The sequence below is a fragment of the Pristiophorus japonicus genome, chromosome 13 (assembly GCF_044704955.1).
Source record: "Pristiophorus japonicus isolate sPriJap1 chromosome 13, sPriJap1.hap1, whole genome shotgun sequence".
NCBI classification, from domain to species: domain Eukaryota; kingdom Metazoa; phylum Chordata; class Chondrichthyes; family Pristiophoridae; genus Pristiophorus; species Pristiophorus japonicus.
The window spans coordinates 82,942,718-82,964,116 of record NC_091989.1 but is presented as its reverse complement, the minus strand read 5'-3'; the positions used below and the strand labels follow the sequence as shown (position 1 = coordinate 82,964,116).

The following is a 21,399-nucleotide window of genomic DNA, read 5'->3' as shown; positions in this document are numbered from 1 at the left end:
AAAACCCATGCCAATTGGGGGAAAAAAATCTGGGAAAATTCCTCTCCGACCCATCCAGGCGATCGAAACCAGTCCAGGAGATCACGCTGGCCGTATTCTATCCCCTGCAGTACATTATAATCACTCAACCACTGGTGGCCGTGCCTTCAGTTGCCTGGGCCCCAAGCTCTGGAACTCCCTCCCTAAACCTCTCCGCCTCTCTACCTCTCCTTCCTCCTTTAAGACGCTCCTTAAAACCTACCTCTTTAAAAAAGCTTTTGGTCATCTGCCTTAATTTCTTCTTTTGTGGCTCGGTGTCAAATTTATCCATTTGTCTGGTAACACCGCTGTGAAGCACCTTGGGACATTTTACTACGTTAAAGGTGCCATATAAATAAAAGTTATTATTATTACTAATAAATGACATCCTTTGTGACAGTGACAAAGGTAAACTATCTCTCCTCGTCCTTCCCGACTTGTCTGCAGTACTGGATGAGCAACACTTTTCTCCAATTAAATATTGGGAAGAACGAAGCCATTTTCTTCGGGCCCCGCCACAAACTGCGTTCCCTAACCACCGACTGCATCCCTCTCTCTAACTGAGGATGAACCACACTGTTCGCAACCTTGGTGTCATTTTTGACCCTGAAATGTGCTTCCGGCCACATATCGACAGAATAACTAAGGCCGCCTATTTCCACCTCCATAACATCGTCCGCCTCTGCCCTTGCCTCAGCTCTTCTGCTGCTGAAACCCTCATCTATGCCTTTGTTACCTCTAGACTTGACAGCTCCAACTCACTCCTGGCTGGCCTCCCACATTAAAAAGACAAACCTGAAGGCTCTGTGCCTCAATGTGAGGAGTATTCGGAATAAGGTGGACGAATTAACTGCACAGATAGCAGTTAACGGATACGATGTGATTGGCATCACAGAGACATGGTTCCAGGGTGACCAAGGCTGGGAACTCAACATCCAAGGGTATTCAGCATCGAGGAAGGATAGACAGAAAGGAAAAGGAGGCAGGGTGCCGTTGCTGGTTAAAAAGGAAATTAATGCAATTGAAAGGAAGGACATTAGCCTGGATGATGTGGAATCAGTATGGGTGGAGCTACGGAATACCAAAGGGCAGAACGCGAGTGGGAGTTGTGTACAGGCCACCAAATAGTAGTAGTGAGGTTGGGGACAGCATCAAACAAGAAATAAGGGATGTGTGCAATCAAGGTACAGCAGTAATCATGGGCGACTTTAATCTACATATTGATTGGGCTAACCAAACTGGTAGCAATGCGGTGGAGGAGGATTTCCTGGAGTGTATTAGGGATGGTTTTCTAGACCAATATGTCGAGGAACCAACCAGAGAGCTGGCCATCCTAGACTGGGTGATGTGTAATGAGAAGGGACTAATTAGCAATCTTGTTGTGCGAGGCCCCATAACATGGTAGAATTCTTTATTAAGATGGAGAGTGACAAAGTTAATTCAGAAACTAGGGTCCTGAACTTAAGGAAAGGTAACTTTGATGGTATAAGGCGCGCATTGGCTAGATTTGACTGGCAAATGATACTTAAAGGGTTGACAGTGGATAGGCAATGGCAAACATTTAAAGATCACATGGACGAACTTCAACAATTGTACATCCCTGTCTGGAGTAAAAATAAAACGGGGAAGGTGGCTCAACCGTGGCTAACAAGGGAAATTAAGGATAGTGTTAAATCCAAGGAAGAGGCATATAAATTAGCCAGAAAAAGTAGCAAGCCGGAGGACTGGGAGAAATTTAGAATGCAGCAGAGAAGGACAAAGGGTTTAGTTAAGAGGGGGAAAATAGAGTACGAGAGGAAGCTTGCCGGAAACATAACAAATGACTGAAAAAGCTTCTATAGATATGTGAAGAGAAAAAGATTAGTTGGTCCCTTGCAGTCGGATTCGGGTGAATTTATAATGGAGAACAAAAAAATGGCAGACCAATTGAACAAGTACTTTGGTTCTGTCTTCACAAAGGAAGACACAAATAACCTTCCGGATATACTAGGGGACTGAAAGTCTAGTGAGAAGGAGGAGCTGAAGGATATCCTTATTCGGCGGGAAATTGTGTTAGGGAAATTGACGGGATTGAAGGCTGATAAATCCCCAGGGCCTGATAGTCTACATCCCAGAGTACTTAAGGAAGTGGCACTAGAAATAGTGGATGCATTGGTGATAATTTTGCAACAGTCTATCGACTCTGGATCAGCTCCTATGGACTGGAGGGTTGCTAATGTAACACCACTTTTTAAAAAAGGAGGAAGAGAGAAAGTGGGTAATTATAGACCAGTTAGCCTGACATCAGTAGTGGGGAAAATGTTAGAATCAATTATTAAGGATGAAATAGCAACGCATTTGGAAAGCACTGATAGGATTGGTCCAAGTCAGCATGGATTTATGAAGGGGAAATCATGCTTGACAAATCTGGAATTTTTTGAGGATGTAACTCGTAGAGTGGACAAGGAAGAACCAGTGGATGTGGTGTATTTGGACTTTCAAAAGGCTTTTGACAAAGTCCCACACAAGAGATTGGTGTGCAAAATCAAAGCGCATGGTATTGGGGGTAATGTACTGACGTGGATAGAGAACTGGTTGGCAGAAAGGAAGCAGAGAGTCGGGATAAACGGATCCTTTTCAGAATGGCAGGCAGTGACTAGTGGAGTGCCGCAAGGCTCAGTGCTGGGACCCCAGCTCTTTACAATATATATTAATGATTTAGATGATGGAATTGAGTGTAATATCTCCAAGTTTGCAGATGACACTAAACTGGTTGGCGGTGTGAGCTGTGAGGAGGACGCTAAAAAGCTGCAGGGTGACTTGGACAGGTTAGGCGAGTGGGCAAATACATGGCAGATGCAGTATAATGTGGATAACTGTGAGGTTATCCACTTTGGAGGCAAAAACACGAAGGCAGAATATTATCTGAATGGCGGCAGATTAGGGAAAGGGGAGGTGCAGCGAGACCTGGGTGTCATGGCACATTAGTTATTGAAAGTTGGCATGCAGGTACAGCAGGCGGTGAAGAAGGCAAATGGTATGTTGGCCTTCATAGCAAGGGGATTTGAGTATAGGAGCAGGGAAGTCTTACTGCAGTGGTACAGGGCCTAGGTGAAGTCCCACCTGGAATATTGTGTTCAGTTTTGGTCTCCTAATCTGAGGAAGGACTTTCTTGCTATTGAGGGAGTGCAGCGAAGGTTCACCAGACTGATTCCAGGGATGGCTGGACTGACATATGAGGAGAGACTGGATCGACTGGGCCTGTATTCACTGGAGTTTAGAAGGATGAGAGAGGATCTCATAGAAACATATAAAATTCTGACGGGACTGGACAGGTTAGATGCAGGAAGAATGTTCCCGATGTTGGGTAAGTCCAGAACCAGGGGACACAGTCTAAGGATAAGGGGCAAGCCATTTAGGACTGAGATGAGGAGGAACTTCTTCACTCAGAGAGTTGTTAACCTGTGGAATTCCCTACCACAGAGAATTGTTGATGCCAGTTCATGGATATATTCAAGAGGGAGTTAGATGTGGCCCTTGCAGCTAAAAGGATCAAGGGGTATGGAGAGAAAGCAGGAAAGGGGTACTGAGGGAATGATCAGCCATGATCTTATTGAAAGGAGGTGCAGGCTCGAAGGGCCAGACGGCCTACTCCTGCACCTATTTTCTATGTTTCTATTCTACCCTACGTAAACTTGGCTGCCCCGTGTCCTAACTCGCACCGAGTCCTGTTCACCCATCATCACTGTCACAGGGCGGGGCCTCAGTCAGTTAGTGTCACAGGGCGGGGCCTCAGTCAGTGAGTGTCACAGGGCGGGGTCTCAGTGAGTCTCACAGGGCGAGGCCTCAGTCTGTGAGTGTCACAGGGCGGGGCCTCAGTCACTGTCACAGGGCGGGGCCTCAGTCAGTCAGTGTCACAGGGCGGGGCCTCAGTCACTGTCACAGGGCGGGGCCTCAGTCAGTTAGTGTCACAGGGCGGGGCCTCAGTCAGTGAGTGACACAGGGCGGGGCCTCAGTCAGTGAGTGACACAGGGCGGGGCCTCAGTCAGTGTCACAGGGCGGGGGCGGGGCCTCATTCAGTGTCACAGGGCGGGGCCTCAGTCAGTGACTGGCACAGGGCGGGGCCTCAGTCATTGTCACAGGGCGGGGGCTGGGCCTCAGTCAGTGTCACAGGGCGGGGCCTCGTCAGTGTCACAGGGCGAGGGGGCGGGACCTCAGTCAGTGAGTGTCACTGGGTGGGGCCTCAGTCAGTGTCACAGGGCAGGAGCGGGGCTTCAGTCTGTGTCACGGGCCGGGCCCCAGTCAGAGAGTGTCACAGGGCGGGGCCTCAGTGAGTGTCACAGGGCGGGGCCTCAGTGAGTGTCACAGGGCGGGTCCTCAGTCAGTGTCACAGGGTGGGGGCGGGGCCTCAGTCAGCGTCACAGGGCGGGGCCTCAGTCAGTGAGTGTCACAGGGCGGGGCCTCAGTCAGTGTCACAGGGCGGGGTCTCAGTCAGTGTCACAGGGCGGGGCCTCAGTCAGTGTCACAGGCGAGGGGGCGGGACCTCAGTCAGTGAGTGTCACAGGGCGGGGCCTCAGTTAGTGTCAGGGCGGGGGTGGGGCCTCAGTCAGTGTCACAGGGCGGGTCCTCAGTCACTGTCACAGGGTGGGGGCGGGGCCTCAGTCAGTGTCACAGGGCGGGGGCGGGGCCTCAGTCAGCGTCACAGGGCGGGGCCTCAGTCAGTGAGTGTCACAGGGCGGGGCCTCAGTCAGTGACTGGCACAGGGCGGGGCCTCAGTCATTATCACAGTGCGGGGGCGGGGCCTCAGTCAGTGAGTGTCACAGGGCGGGGCCTCAGTCAGTGAGTGACACAGGGCGGGGTCTCAGTCAGTGTCACAGGGCGGGGCCTCAGTCAGTGTCACAGGCGAGGGGGCGGGACCTCAGTCAGTGAGTGCCACAGGGCGGGGTCTCAGTCAGTGTCACAGGGCAGGAGCGGAGCCTCAGTCTGTGTCACGGGCCGGGCCCCAGTCAGTGAGTGTCACAGGGCGGGGCCTCAGTCAGTGTCACAGGGCGGGGCCTCAGTCAGTGTCACAGGGCGGGGGCGGGGCCTCAGTCAGTGAGTGTCACAGGGCGGGGCCTCAGTGAGTGTCACAGGGTGGAGCCTCAGTCTGCGTCACAGGACGGGGGCGGGGCCTCAGTCAGTGTCACAGGACGGGGGCGGGGCCTCAGTCAGTGTCACAGTGCGGGGCCTCAGTCAGTGAGTGTCACAGGGCGGGGCCTCAGTCAGTGTCACAGGGCGGGGCCTCAGTCAGTAAGTGTCACAGGGCGGGGCCTTAGTCAGTGTCACAGGGCGGGGCCTCAGTCAGTGTCACAGTGCGGGGCCTCAGTCAGTAAGTGTCACAGGGCGGGGCCTTAGTCAGTGTCACAGGGCGGGGCCTCAGTCAGTGAGTGTCACAGGGCGCGGCCTCAGTCAGTGTCACAGGGCGGGGGCGGGGCCTCAGTCAGTGTCACAGGGCGGGGGCGGGGCCTCAGTCAGTGTCACAGTGCGGGGCCTCAGTCAGTGTCACAGGGCGGTGCCTCAGTCAGTGTCACAGTGCGGGGCCTCAGTCAGTGTCACAGGGCGGGGCCTCAGTCAGTGTCACAGGGCGGGTCCTCAGTCAGTGTCACAGGGCAGGGGCGGGGCCTCAGTCAGTGTCACAGGGCGGGGGCGGGGCCTCAGTCAGTGTCACAGGGCGGGGCCTCAGTCAGTGAGTGTCACAGGACGGGGCCTCAGTCAGTGTCACAGGGCGGGGTCTCAGTCAGTGAGTGTCACAGGGCGGGGCCATAGTCAGTGTCACAGGGCGGGGCCTCAGTCAGTGAGTGACACAGGGCGGGGCCTCAGTCAGTTTCACAGTGCGGGGCCTCAGTCAGTGAGTGTCACAGGGCGGGGCCTCAGTCAGTGTCACAGGGCGGGGCCTCAGTCAGTGTCACAGGGCGGGGTCTCAGTCAGTAAGTGTCACAGGGCGGGGCCTTAGTGAGTGTCACTGGGCGGGGGCGGGGGCGGGGCCTCAGTCAGTGTCACAGGGCGGGGGCGGGGCCTCAGTCAGTGTTACAGGGCGGGACCTCAGTCAGTAAGTGTCACAGGGCGGGGCCTTAGTCAGTGTCACAGGGCGGGGCCTTAGTCAGTGTCACAGGGCGGGGCCTCAGTCAATGAGTGTCACAGGGCGGGGTCTCAGTCAGTGAGTGTCACAGGGTGGGGCCTCAGTCAGTGTCACAGGGCGGGGTCGGGGCCTCAGTCAGTGTCACATGGCGGGGCCACAGTCAGTGTCACAGGGCTGGGCCTCAGTCTGTCACAGGGCGGGGCCTCAGTCAGTAAGTGTCACAGGGCGGGGCCTTAGTCAGTGTCACAGGGCGGGGCCTCAGTCAGTGAGTGTCACAGGGCGGGGCCTCAGTCAGTGTCACAGGGAGGGGGCGGGGCCTCAGTCAGTGTCACAGGGCGGGGCCTCAGTCAGTGTCACAGGGCGGGGCCTCAGTCAGTGAGTGTCACAGGGCGGGGCCTCAGTCAGTGTCACAGGGTGGGGGCGGGGCCTCAGTTAGTGTCACAGGGTGGGGGCGGGGCCTCAGTCAGTGTCATAGGGCGGGGCCTCAGTCAGTAAGTTTCACAGGGCGGGGCCTTAGTCAGTGTCACAGGGCGGGGCCTCAGTCAGTGAGTGTCACAGGGCGGGCCCTCAGTCAGTGAGTGTCACAGGGCGGGCCCTCAGTCAGTGTCACAGGGCGGGGCCTCAGTCAGTGTCACAGTGCGGGGGGCCTCAGTCAGTGAGTGTCACAGGGCGGGCCCTCAGTCAGTGTCACAGGGCGGGGCCTCAGTCAGTGTCACAGTGCGGGGCCTCAGTGAGTGTCACAGGGCGGGGCCTCAGTCAGTGAGTGTCACAGGGCGGGGCCTCAGTCAGTGTCACAGGGCGGGGCCTCAGTCAGTGAGTGTCACAGGGCGGGCCCTCAGTCAGTGTCACAGTGCGGGGGGCCTCAGTCAGTGAGTGTCACAGGGCGGGGCCATAGTCAGTGTCACAGTGCGGGGCCTCAGTCAATGAGTGTCACAGGGCGGGGCCTCAGTCAGTGAGTGTCACAGGGCGGGCCCTCAGTCAGTGTCACAGGGCGGGGCCTCAGTCAGTGAGTGTCACAGGGCGGGGCCTCAGTGAGTGACACACGGTGGGGAGCGGGAAGCGGGCCCAGGGTGCCCAGGTACAGCTGGAATCTCACAAACACCCACTGGGTGTTGACACTAACCTAATGGGCAAGTGTACCTTCTGCAGTTTTTGCATCTCTAGCAGTCCACAATAGCCAAACATTGATCAGCCATCCCACATACACCGAGGATATGACCGCCGTTTCACGGGGAGGCAGGATTTTGCCCGGGATGGTGCCCCTTTAACGCCTCACTCATTCTGGATGTATAGTCTGGTACTGACCCTCGCTCTCAATGCCTTTATCTCGCCTCCAATAGACATGCGTGAGATAATGATTTAGTCTGAGCCATGTGGTGCTGCACAATCTCTGGTTCTTTGAAGGTATACAGATTTGCAGCAATTATTTTGATGATGTGTGTCATAAGGTGGCCTGTAATCGAATAGTTTTTTATTCATTTTTGAGATGTGGGCATCGCTGGCAAGGCCGGCATTTATTGCCCATCCCTAACTGCCCGTGAGAAGGTGGTGGTGAGCCGCTGCCTTGAACCGCTGCAGTCTGTGTGGTGAAGGTGCTCCCACAGCGCTGTTCAGGAGGGAGTTCCAGGATTGTGACCCAGTGCCGATGAAGAAACGGCGATATACTTCCCAGACAGGATGTTTTTGTGTGTTAGTCAGGGCACTGGGAGAATTCCATACTCTTCTCCCATGGGACCTTGGACATCACTTGTCCAGGAAAACAGGGCCTCGCTTTAACATCTCGTCCCAAAGGCAGCGCCTGCAACAATGCAGCACTCCCACAGTACTGCACTGAAGTGTCAGCCGAGATTGCGTGCCCTGGGCGGGAGTGAGTGGCACTGGCTGAGCATAACTGATAGCAAGCCACAAGATCTTCACTATTAATCACTGCTTCAGTCATGGATGAGTAAAATTGCACCAACCTTTTCTATCACTTGTGAGATGCACTGGTTCCAAAACAAGCAACAAGCATTGCTCTTGATACTGTCAGCTCCTGGTGTTAGGATGCAGATCACTCATCAGCAACCGACTGGCTGAATATGCATTCGGTGAATTGTAAACAAACTAAGTGTTTGTGTTCAACCCAAGATTCCCTTTCTAGATTACCAACATGCTATCCTGTCCTGAAATTGTTGGATTGTTTTTATTCTTGGCATTTATTGCCCATCCCTAGTTGCCGTGAGGTGGTGATGGATCTTATTCTTGAACTGTTACAGTCCATGTGGTGAAGGTGCTCTTACAGTGCTGTAGCGTTTTGATACTAGGCTATTTCAGAGGGCAGTTAAGAGTCAAACACAAGGACGGCAGGTTTCCTTCCCTAAAGGACATCAGTGAACCGGTTGGGATTTTACGACAATCCCACAGCTTCATGGTCACTTTTACCTATCCCAGCTTTTTATGTTCAGAATTTTTAAACTGACTTCAAATTCTCAAACGGTGGTGGGGTTTGAACTGACGTTCTCTGGATTATTAAGTCTAATTACTAGTCCAGGAGCATGGCCACAATGCTGCTAAGCTGTGGCCGTTTGTTGGTTTTCAAGCTCTGCGCGATCGTTGGATTATTGACTGTGCTGTGCGTTGTTGTTTATCAGGAGTTGTCAGATCTCAGGCACATTCATGCCAAACTGAAGAAACAGTACCAGGAGAAGATGGCTGAGCTGGCACACGCCAACAGGAGAGTGGAGCAGCACGAAGCCGAGGTGAAGAAACTGCGCCTGCGCGTGGAGGAGCTAAAGAAGGAGCTGGCATTGGCTGAGGACGAGGTATGACTCCTTGTATCGTCTGTCTGGAGAGGGAGAGGGAGAGCGTGTTGCAGTGAGGATCTCAGCTGCGTGTCAGGGAGGGGCAGGTGCAATGGTTTGCTCAAGAATCCATAGCAACACATTGCTATTAAGAACGTTGGTTTATTAACAAAGGTTTAACAATCACACTACATTTTACCAGTTCATCCACCAGGCTCACAACCACCTGCCCCATCGTGGATCCCCCGAACACAACTGGCTGGGGTTTTATTGAGTCTTGTGAACATCACGTGACGAGCTAAGCCACTCCCACTCAACAGCTCCACAAAGCTGTGAGCATACTCACATTACAACAATCTTGGGTAATATTTGTTGTTTAAAGTCCCTTTCGCATTGTCCATATTTTTTAAGGCCTTGATGCTTTGGTGAAACCCTCAAACTTCTAATTTGACAGGGCCTGTCATGTCAGGTCTGCTCACATGCAAGCCTGGTCATTGAGGTGGAGGAGCCTTCCTCAGGCCAGTCTATCGATTGTAATGGGAGCAGTCTAGCAGCACGCCCATGACTAACTCCCAGTGAACTATATATTGCTCAATAGACTGCCTGTACGTGTGCAGTCAGGCTCAGCTCCCTGATACTATGTCCCCTCTCTAGTGATCAAAACGCAGTAACTAATCCGTTTAAAATAGGGTAAATGCAGTGATCCTATACCCAGCGGGAGTGATTGCCAAAGATGGAGTGATAGCTTGCTGGTGATTCTCCGCCCACGCTTCCTTAGGTCACAGCCCCCTGTTGAGATCCTTGGGGCACCGAACTTGCTCCAATCATCACCCTTTCAATAATATGCAGCTCATTTTCCTGCATTTGAATCTCTGATGCCAGATGTCCATCAGTTATTGCCAGTGATTGTAACTTGTGTAATCAGTTTAACCCCAAGCCTATCCCATTTGACCTGCTGAGGAATTAACAGATACATGATTCTTCTCGGTCCTCGGGAACAGCCGAGCTACACGGACCAGGAAGATCCCGTCTTACATCCCCACTCCGGGCTAAGTGAGCTGGGCCCCACTCCGGGCTAAGTGAGCTGGGCCCCACTCTGGGCTAAGTGAGCTGGGCCCCACTCCGGGCTAAGTGAGCTGGGCCCCACTCTGGGCTAAGTGAGCTGGGCCCCACTCCTGGCTAAATGAGCTGGGCCCCACTCCGGGCTAAGTGAGCTGGGCCCCACTCCGGGCTAAGTGAGCTGGGCCCCACTCCGGACTAAGTGAGCTGGGCCCCACTCCGGGCTAAGTGAGCTGGGCCCCACTCCGGGCTAAGTGAGCTGGGCCCCACTCCGGGCTAAGTGAGCTGGGCCCCACTCCGGGCTAAGTGAGCTGGGCCCCACTCCGGGCTAAGTGAGCTGGGCCCCACTCCGGGCTAAGTGAGCTGGGCCCACTCCGGGCTAAGTGAGCTGGGCCCCACTCCGGGCTAAGTGAGCTGGGCCCCACTCCGGGCTAAGTGAGCTGGGCCCCACTCCGGGCTAAGTGAGCTGGGCCCCACTCCGGGCTAAGTGAGCTGGGCCCCACTCCGGGCTAAATGAGCTGGGCCCCACTCCGGGCTAAGTGAGCTGGGCCCCACTCCGGGCTAAGTGAGCTGGGCCCCACTCCGGGCTAAGTGAGCTGGGCCCCACTCCGGGCTAAGTGAGCTGGGCCCCACTCCGGGCTAAGTGAGCTGGGCCCCACTCCGGGCTAAGTGAGCTGGGCCCCACTCCGGGCTAAGTGAGCTGGGCCCCACTCCGGGCTAAGTGAGCTGGGCCCCACTCCGGGCTAAGTGAGCTGGGCCCCACTCCAGGCTAAGTGAGCTGGGCCCCACTCCGGGCTAAGTGAGCTGGGTCCAGCAGAGATGGTGGTAACAGCCATTGCATGTGGGAAAGCTCAGAGAGATTCAGATGGCGACAATAAACACCAGAACTCCTTCTCATCATTCTGCTCATCCAATTGGGGGCTCCTTGTATTGTTTACATCTTTTGGAGAACATATTTATTAATTTTGTATATTTAGTGTAATAGTTTATAATTGTTCCATTTTTCCTTTGAGCCTATACCTTTAAAATCATGGACTTTCTTCCTTCTTTATTTGTTCGTGAGATGTGGGCGACAGTGGCAGGTGCAGCACTTATTACCCATCTCTAGGTGCCCCGAGGGCATGTAGTGTGGGACAGGAGTTATCTATAGGCCAGTGCAGGTAAGCACGGCAGCTCCCCTTCTCTGAAGGACAGCAGCCTTCCAGCTGGGTTTTTAACAACAACCTAATGTTTATTCTGTTCTGATGCCAGCAGGTAAATTCCCAGATGTATTGAAATCAGTGTCACAACTTGCCATGGCAGGATTGCCCTGTCTGGGCCGTGAGTGCAGAACATTCATTGTTGTACAGTGTGCCCCCACTGCCCACTCTGTGTTATGGATGGTCCCCTGATCACTGTAACACCCGAGTGCAGGTGGCACTTACCCCTAGTGTACTGCTTAATACATTCGCTGAAGACATCATCTTCAACGGCTCGAATTTGATGTCTGTAGTCAGATTTTAGGTAACCATGAGCTGGTGCACATGGAAATCCTGAGAATTGGATAAAGAGCAGAGTCGGCAGGAGGGGGCTAGGGAGGCAGGGCGGGAGGGGTGGGGCTGGGGGTGGGACGGGGCGTGGGTGTGGGCAGAGCTGGGGCGCGTGGGGGCGGGGCGGGGCTGGCTGGGGGCGGGGCTGGGGTGGGGTGGGGCTAGGACGGGGCTGGCTGGGGGCGGGGCGGGGTGGGGGCAGGGAGAACTCATTGGATAGCTCTGTCACAGAGCTGGCATACGTATAATGGGTGGAATGGCCTTCTGTATTGTCAGAGTCTATGAAATGCAATGGCTCAGAGTGCAGCAGAAAATATATGGGATTTGTGAGGTAATGTTGGGTTTTGCTGACCACAGCTCCAGCTTCTGAACACAGCGGCCTTTTTCAGAGTCTGTAATCATTGTTCTTGTTCCCTGCTCAGTCTTATGCTGTGCTACCTTATGCTACCTTATGTAGCAGTCAGTGAATGAGCTGGGACCCAAGGCGACAGGGCTTTCTCGCCAGTGCTGTGGAAACATAGAAACATAGAACATAGATGCGGGAGTAGGCCATTTGGCCCTTCAAGCCTGCACCACTATTCAATAAGATTATGGCTGATCATTCCCTCAGTATCCCTTTCCTGCTTTCTCTCCATACCCCTTGATCCCCTTAGCTGTAAGGGCCATATCTAACTCCCTCTTGAATATATCCAATGAACTGGCATCAACAACTCTCTGCGGTAGGGAATTCCACAGGTTAACAACTCTCTGAGTGAAGAAGTTTCTCCTCATCTCAGTCCTAAGTGGCCTACCCCTTATCCTAAGACTGTGTCCCCTGGTTCTGGACTTCCCCAACATCGGGAACATTCTTCCTGCATCTAACCTGTCCAGCCCTGTCAGAATCTTATACGTTTCGATGGGATCCCCTCTCATCCTTCTAAACTCCAGTGAATAAAGGCCCAGTTGATCCAGTCTCTCCTAATATGACAGCCCAGCCATCCCTGGAATCAGTCTGATGTACCTTCGCTGCACTCCCTCAATAGCAAGAACGTCCTTCCTCAGATTAGGAGACCAAAACTGAACACAATATTCCAGGTGAGGCCTCACTAAGGCCCTGTACAACAGCAGTAAGACCTCCCTGTTCCTATACTCAAATCCCCTAGCTATGAAGGCCAACCTACCATTTGCCTTCTTCACCGCCTACTGTAGCTGCACGCCAACTTTCAATGACTGATGAACCATGACACTCAGGTCTCGTTGCACCTCCCCTTTTCCTAGTCTGCCGCCATTCAAATAATATTCTGCCTTCGTGTTTTTGCCCCCAAAATGGATAACCTCACATTTATCAACATTCTACTGCATCTGCCATGCATTTGCCCACTCACCTAACCTGTCCAAGTGACCCTGCAGCCTCTTAGCGTCCCCCTCACAGCTCACACCGCCACCCAGTTTAGTGTCATCTGCAAACTTGGAGATATTACACTCAATTCCTTCATCCAAATCGTTAATGTATATTGTAAAGAGCTGGGGTCCCAGCACTGAGCCCTGCGGCACTCCACTAGTCACTGCCTGCCATTCTGAAAAGGACCAGTTTATCCCGACTCTCTGCTTCCTGTCTGCCAACCAGTTTTCTATCCCTGTCAGTACATTACCCCCAATACCATGTGCTTTGACTTTGCACACCAATCTCTTGTGCGGGACCTTGTCAAAAGCCTTTTGAAAGTCCAAATACACCACATACACTGGTTCTCCCTTGTCCACTCTGCTAGTTACATCCTCAAAAAACTCCAGAAGATTCGTCAAGCATGATTTCCCTTTCATAAATCCATGCTGACTTGGACCGATCCTGTCACTGCTTTCCAAATGCACTGCTATTTCATCCTTAATGATTGATTCCAACATTTTCCCCACTACTGATGTCAGGCTAACCGGTCTATAATTAACCGTTTTCTCTCTCCCTCCTTTTTTTAAAAAGTGGTGTTACATTAGCTACCCTCCAGTCCATAGAAACTGATTTCGGGTCGATAGACTGTTGGAAAATGATCACCAATGCATTCACTATTTCTAGGGCCACTTCCTTAAGTACTCTGGGATGCAGACTATCAGGCCCCGGGGATTTATCGGCCTTCAATCCCATCAATTTCCCAAACACAATTTCCCGCCTAATAAGGATATCCCTCAGTTCCTCCTTCTCACGAGATCCACTGTTCCCTAGTACATTCGGAAGGTGATTCGTGTCTTCCTTTGTGAAGACAGAACCGAAGTATTTGTTCAATTGGTCTGCCATTTCTTTGTTCCCCATTATAAATTCACCTGAATCCGACTGCAAGGGACCTACATTTGTCTTCACTAATCTTTTTCTCTTCACATATTTATAGAAGCTTTTGCAGTTAGTTTTTATGTTCTCTGCAAGCTTCCTCGTACTCTATTTTCCTCCTCTTATTTAAACCCTTAGTCCTCCTCTGTTAAATTTTAAATTTCTCCCAGTCCTCAGGTTTGTTACTTTTTCTAGCCAAATATATGCCTCTTCCTTGGTTTTAACACTATCCTTAATTTCTCTTGTTAGCCACGGTTGAGCCACCTTCCCCGTTTTATTTTTACTCCAGACAGGGATGTACAATTGCTGAAGTTCATCCATGTGATCTTTAAATGTTTGCCATTGCTTATCCACCGTCAACCCTTTAAGTATCCTTTGCCAGTCTATTCTAGCCAATTCATGCCTCATAACATCGAAGTTACCTTTCCTTAAGTTCAGGACCCTAGTTTCCGAATTAACTGTGTCACTCTCCATCTTAATAAAGAATTCTACCATATTATGGTCACTCTTCCCCAAGGGGCCTCGCACAACAAGATTGCTAATTAGTCCCTTCTCATTACACATCACCCAGTCTAGGATGGCCAGCTCTCTAGTTGGTTCCTCGACATATTGGTCTAGAAAACCATCCCTAATACACTCCAGGAAATCCTCCTCCACCGCATTGCTACCAATTTGGTTACCCAATCAATATGTAGATTAAAGTCGCCCATGATAACTGCTGTACCTTTATTGCACGCATCCCTTATTTCTTGTTTGATGCTGTCCCCAACCTCACTACTACTGTTTGGTGGTCTGTACACAACTCCCACTAGCGTTTTCTGCCCTTTGGTATTCCGCAGCTCCACCCATACCGATTCCACATCATCCAGGCTAATGTCCCTCCTTACTATTGCATTAAAATCCTCTTTAACCAGCAACACCACCCCGCCTCCTTTTCCTCTCTGCCTATCCTTCCTAAATGTTGAATACCCTTGGATGTTGCGTTCCCAGCCTTGGTCACCCTGGAGCCATGTCTCCGTGATGCCAATTACATCATATCTGTTAACTGCTGTCTGTGCAGTTAATTCATCCACCTTATTCCGAATACTCGCATTGAGGCACAGAGCCTTCAGGCTTGTCTTTTTAACGCACTTTGCCCCTTTAGAATTTTTCTGTAATGTGGTTCTTTTTGTTTTTTGCCTTGGGTTTCTGTGCCCTCCACTTTTACTATTCTCCTTTCTATCTTTTGCTTCTGTCTCCATTTTATTTCCCTCTGTCTCCCTGCATTGGTTCCCATCCCCTGCCATGTTAGTTTAACTCCTCCCCAACTGCACGAGGAAACACTCCCCCATGGACATTGGTTCCGGTCCTGCCCAGGTGCAGACCGTCCGGTTCCAATGTCCCAGGAATTTGAATCCCTCCCTTTTTCACCACTCCTCAAGCCACGTATTCATCTGAGCTATCCTGCGATTCCTACTCTGACTAGCATGTGGCACTGGTCGCAATCCTGAGATTACTACTTTTAGAAGCACAGAAACATAGAAAATAGGTGCAGGAGTAGGCCATTAGGCCCTTCGAGCCTGCACTGCCATTCAATAAGATCATGGCTGATCATTCCTTCAGTACCCCTTTCCTGCTTTCTCTCCATACCCCTTGATCTCCTTAACCGTAAGGGCCATATCTAACTCCCTCTTCAATATATCCTGTGAACTGGCATCAACAACTCTCTGCGGCAAGGAATTCCACAGGTTAATAACTCTCTGAGTGAAGAAGTTTCTCCTCATCTCAGTCCTAAATGGCCTACCCCTTATACTAAGACTATGTCCCCTGGTTCTGGACTTCCCCAACATCAGGAACGTTCTTCCTGCATTTAACCTGTCCAGTCCCGTCAGAATCTTATACGTTTCTATGAGATCCCCTCTAATCCTTCTAAACTCCAGTAAATAAAGGCTCAGTTGATCCAGTCTCTCCTCATGTGACAGTCCAGCCATCCCTGGAATCAATCTGGTGAACCTTCGCTGCACTCCCTCAATAGCAAGAACGTCCTTCCTCAGACTAGGAGACCAAAACTGAACACAATATTCCAGGTGAGGCCTCACTAAGGCCCTGTACAGCTGCATTAAGACCGCCCTTCTTCTATATTCAAATCCCCTAGCTATGAAGGCCAACATACCATTTGCCTTCTTCACTGCCTGCTGTACCTGCATGCCCACTTTCAGTGACTGATGAACCATGACACCCAGGTCTCGTTGCACCTCCCCTTTTCCTAGTCTGCCGCCATTCAGATAATATTTCGCCTTAGTGTTTTTGTCCCCAAAATGGATAACCTCACATTTATCCACATTATACTGCATCTGCCATGCATTTGCCCACTCACCTAACCTATCCAAATCACCCTGCAGCCTCTTAGCGTCCTCCTCACAGCTCACACCACCACCCAATTTAGTGTCATCCGCAAACTTGGAGATATTACACTCTATTCCTTCATCTAAATCGTTAATGTACATTGTAACGAGCTGGGATCCCAGCATTGAGCCCTGTGGCACTCCACTAGTCACTGCATGCCATTCTGAAAAGGACCCATTTATCCCGACTCTCTGCTTCCTGTCTGCCAACCAGTTCCCTATCCACATCAGTATATTACCCCCAATACCATGTGCTTTGATTTTGCACACCAATCTCTTGTGCGGGACCTTGTCAAAAGCCTTTTGAAAGTCCAAATACACCACATCCACTGGTTCTCCCTTGTCCACTCTGCTTGCTACATCCTCAAAAAATTCCAGAAGATTCGTCAAGCATGATTTCCCTTTCATAAATCGATGCTGACTTGATCCGATCCTGTCACTGCTTTCCAAATGCGCTGCTATTTCATCCCTAATGATTGATTCTAACATTTTCCCCACGACTGATGTCAGGCTAACCAGTCTATAATTACCCGTTTTCTCTCTCCCTCCTTTTTTAAAAAGTGGTGTTTCATTAGCTAGCCTCCAGTGCATAGGAACTGATCCAGAGTCGATAGACTGTTGGAAAATGATCACCAATGCATCCACTATTTCTAGGGCCACTTCCTTGAGTACTCTGGGATGCAGATTATCAGGCCCCGGGGATTTATCGGACTTCAATCCCATCAATTTCCCTAACACAATTTCCCGCCTAATAAGGATATCCTTCAGTTCCTCCTTCTCACTAGACCCACTGTCCCCTGGTACCTTCAGAAGGTTATTTGTATCTTCCTTTGTGAAGACAGAACCGAAGTATTGGTTCAATTGGTCTGCCATTTCTTTGTTCCCCATTATAAATTCACCTGAATCCGACTGCAAGGGACCTACATTTGTCTTCACTAGTCTTTTTCTCTTCACATATTTATAGAAGCTTTTGCAGTCAGTTTTTATATTCCCTGCAAGCTTCCATACTCTATTTCCCGCCTCCTAATTAAACCCTTAGTCCTCCTCTGTTGAATTTTAAATTTCTCCCAGTCCTCAAGTTTGTTGCTTTTTCTAGCCAAATATATGCCTCTTCCTTGGCTTTAACACTATCCTTAATTTCCTTTGTTAGCCATGGTTGAGCCACCTTCCCATTTTTATTTTTACTCCAGACAGGGATGAACAATTGCTGAAGTTCATCCATGTGATCTTTAAATGTTTGCCATTGCTTATCCACCGTCAGCCCTGTAAGTATCCTTTGCCAGTGCATTCTCGCCAATTCACGCCTCATAACATCGAAGTTACCTGTCCTTAAGTTCAGGACCCTAGTTTCTGAATTAACTTTGTTGCTCTCCATCTTAATAAGGAATTCTTCCCCAAGGGGCCTCGGACAACAAGATTGCTAATTAGTCCTTTCTCATTACACATCACCCAGTCTAAGATGGCCAGCTTCCTGGTTGGTTCTTCGACATATTGGTCTAGAAAATCATCCCTAATACACTCCAGGAAATCCCCCTCCACCGCATTGCTACCAGTTAGGTTAGCCCAATCTATATGTAGATTAAAGTCGACCATGATTACTGCTGTACCTTTGTTGCACACATCCCTAATTTCTTGTTTGATGCTGTCCCCAACCTCACTACTACTGTTTGGTGGTCTGTACACAACTCCCACTAGCGTTTTCTGCCCTTTGGAATTCCGCAGCTCCACCCATACCGATTCCACATCATCCAGGCTAATGTCCCTCCTTAATATTGCATTAATGTCCTCTTTAACCAGCAATGCCACCCCGCCTCCTTTTCCTCTGCCTATCCTTCCTAAATGCTAAATACCCTTGGATGTTGCGTTCCCAGCCTTGGTCACCCTGGAGCCATGTCTCCGTGATGCCAATCACATCGTATCCGTTAACTGCTATCTGCGCAGTTAATTCATCCACCTTATTACGAATACTCCTCACATTGAGGCACAAAGCCTTCACGCTTGTTTTTTTAACATACTTTGTCCCTTTAGAATTTTGCTGTAATGTGGTCCTTCTTGTTTTTTGCCTTGGGTTTCTGTGCCCTCCACTTTTACTATTCTCCTGTCTATATTTTGCTTCTGACTCCATTTTATTCCCCTCTGTCTCCCTGCATAGGTTCCCATCCCCCTGCCATATTAGTTTAACTCCTCCCCAACAGTACGAGCAAACACTCCCCCGAGGACATTGGTTCCGGTCCTGCCCAGGTGCAGACCGTCCGGTTTGTATTGGTCCCACCTCCCCCAGAACCGGTTCCAATATCCCAGGAATTTGAATCCCTCCCTTTTGCACCACTCCTCAAGCCACGTATTCATCTGAGCTGTCCTGCGATTCCTACTCTGAGTAGCATGTGGCACTGGTAGCAATCATGAGATTACTACTTTTGAGGTCCTACTTTTTAATTTAACTCCTAGCTCCCTAAGTTCGTCTCGTAGGACCTCATTCCGTTTTTTACCTATGTCATTGGTACCTATATGCACCACGACAACTGGCTGTTCACCCTCCCTTTTCAGAATGTCCTGCACCCGCTCCGAGACATCCTTGACCTTTGCATCAGGGAGGCAACATACCTTCCTGGAGTCTCGGTTGCGGCCGCAGAAACGCCTATCTATTCCCCTTACAATCGAATCCCCTATCACTATAACTGTCCCACTCTTTTTCCTGCCCTCCTGTGCAGCAGAGCCAGCCACGGTGCCATGAACTTGGCTGCTGCTGCCCTCCCCTGATGAGTCATTCCCCTCAACAGTACCCAAAACGGTGTATCTGTTTTGCAGGGGGATGACCGCAGGGGACCCCTGCACTACCTTCCTTGCACTGCTCTTCCTGTTGGTCACCCATTAACTATCTGGCTGTGTACCCTTTACTTGTGGTGTGACCAACTCACTAAACGTGCTATTTGTGTCAATCTAAGCATCGTGGATGCTCCAGAGTGAATCCACCCGCAGCTCCAGCGCCGCAATGCGGTCCATCAGGAGCTGGAGGCGGATGCACTTCCTGCACACTGGAAGCGTCCCTGACTTCCCACATGGTACAGGAGGAGCATAACACGTGTCCAAGCTGTCCTGCCATGACTTAACCCTTAGATACACTTAAATTGGCAACAACAATGTTAAAATGTTACTTACTGCTATAAAAAGAAAAAGAAAAACTACTTACCAATCACCAGTCAATCACTTACCCCCTTGGCTATGACGTCACCTTTCGTTTTCTTTCTACTTCTTTTTTGCCTTCTCCCTGTAGCTGCACAAGCTGGGCCTTTATAGTCCTCTGCCGATCCCCGGACTCACGCCTACTTTTTAATTTAGCTCCTAGCTCCCTAAATTCATCTCGTAGAACCTCATCCTGTTTTTTACCTATATCGTTGGTACCTATGTGCATCACTGCCACTGCTCCCTGCAACTGCTGGGCCTCTTGTAGGCCTCACCAACGTATATGCAAATTGGGAGAAGCCCGCTTGAACCCTCGACTCTTTGTGCATTTCAGCTGGATGAGGCTCACAACCAGGCCAGGAGGCTGCAGCGATCGTTGGATGAGCAAACAGAGCAGTCAGAGAACCAGCAGGTGCAGCTGGAGCACCTACAGACCAGGTAGGTAGAGCACGTGAATATGGTGATAGCTGTACTGTGTTTGTACACATTAATCAGTGCTGAGACTCCAGGTATACACGGTTATGGACACATTAATCAGTGCTGAGACTCCAGGTATACACGGTTGTGGACACATTAATCAGTGCTGAGACTCCAGGTATATACGGTTATGGACACATTAATCAGCACGTGAATATAGTGATAGCTGTACTGTGTACACATTAATCAGTGCTGAGACTCCAGGTATACACGGCTATGGACACATTAATCAGTGCTGAGACTCCAGGTATACACGGTTATGGACACATTCATCAGTGCTGAGACTCCAGGTATCATCATAGGAGGTCCCTCGATTGAGGATGACTTGCTTCCACAATAACTACGTTGACTATGACTTGGAGTGCAGCCTCTGTATGTGCGCAGACTAAGGCGTCGTTCGCGTACTGTAGCTCAACGACAGAGGTTGGGGTGGTCTTGGACCTGGCCTGGAGATGGCGCAGGTTGAACAGGTTCCCACTGTTCTATAGTTTAGTTCCACTCCAGCGGGGAGCTTGTTGATTGTGAGGTGGATCATGGCAGCGAGGAAGATTGAGAAGAGGGTTGGGGCGATGACGCAGCCCTGTTTGACCCGGACGTGGATTGTGTCTGTAATGGATCCGTTGGTAAGGATCACGGCCTGCATGTTGTCGTGGAGCAGGTGGATGGTGACGAACTTTTGTGGGGCATCCGAAATGGAGGAGGACGCTCCATAGACCCTCGTGGTTGACAGTGTCAAAGGCCTTTGTAAGGTTGAAGAAGGCCATGTATAAGGGCTGGCGCTGCTCCCTGTATTTTTCCTGCAGCTGTCGCGCTGCAAAAATCATGTCCGTTGTGCCCCGTGGGGGACGAAATCCGCACTGCGACTCCGGGAGGAGCTCCTCAGCCACGGGGAAAAAACGGTTGAGGAGGACTCTAGCGACGACTTTCCCAGTGGCTGATAACAGGGAGATTCCTCTGTAGTTGCCGCAGTCTGACTTGTCCCCTTTTTTAAAGATGGTCACGATCACTGCATCTCTGAGATCTCCCGGCATGCTCTCCTCCCTCCAGATGAGAGAGATGAGGTCATGTATTCGCACCTATAGTGATTCCATCCACTCCTGTAGCCTTGTTGTTCTTAAGCTATCTTATGGCTTTTTCTACCTTGTGCCGTGTTTGGGGTTTCACTGAGGGGGTGGTGGGTGGCATGCTGCGGAATGGAGTCAAGAACACTTGAGTCAAAGGCATAGTCTCGATTGAGGAGATCTTCGAAGTGCTCTTTCCAGCGGGCCCTGATTGCCTCGGTGCCCTTGATGCGAGTTATTGCTTGTGTTGTTCTGGTGTTTCCCCATTCCTGGCCAGCAGTGGGATGAGGCCTTGGGAGTTTGGACCGTAGGTGGCCTTGACTGCGATGAAGAATCCTCGCACACCATGGCTGTCAGCCAGCTGCTGAATCTCCTGTGCTTTCTCCATCCACCACCTGTTCTTTAGGTCCTGGGTTTTTTGTTGGATCTCAGCCTTGAGCCGTCTGTAATGCTGCTTTGCTGATCCCGCGTTGGGTTGTTGTCTCAGGCTCAGAAATGCCCTGTGCTTGTGATCT

General features: G+C 50.9%; 1 protein-coding gene across 2 annotated transcripts in view; it reads left to right on the top strand.

The window, feature by feature from the left end:
* The window catches only part of ccdc102a (coiled-coil domain containing 102A), a 447,664-nt gene that overhangs the window by 369,120 nt on the left and 57,145 nt on the right, over nucleotides 1–21,399 (top strand). For both annotated transcript variants that reach the window (XM_070897719.1, XM_070897718.1), the window contains 2 exons: nucleotides 8,746–8,916; nucleotides 19,681–19,784. In XM_070897719.1, the coding sequence (XP_070753820.1) occupies nucleotides 8,746–8,916; nucleotides 19,681–19,784 (275 nt within the window). The remainder of the gene's footprint in view (nucleotides 1–8,745; nucleotides 8,917–19,680; nucleotides 19,785–21,399) is intronic.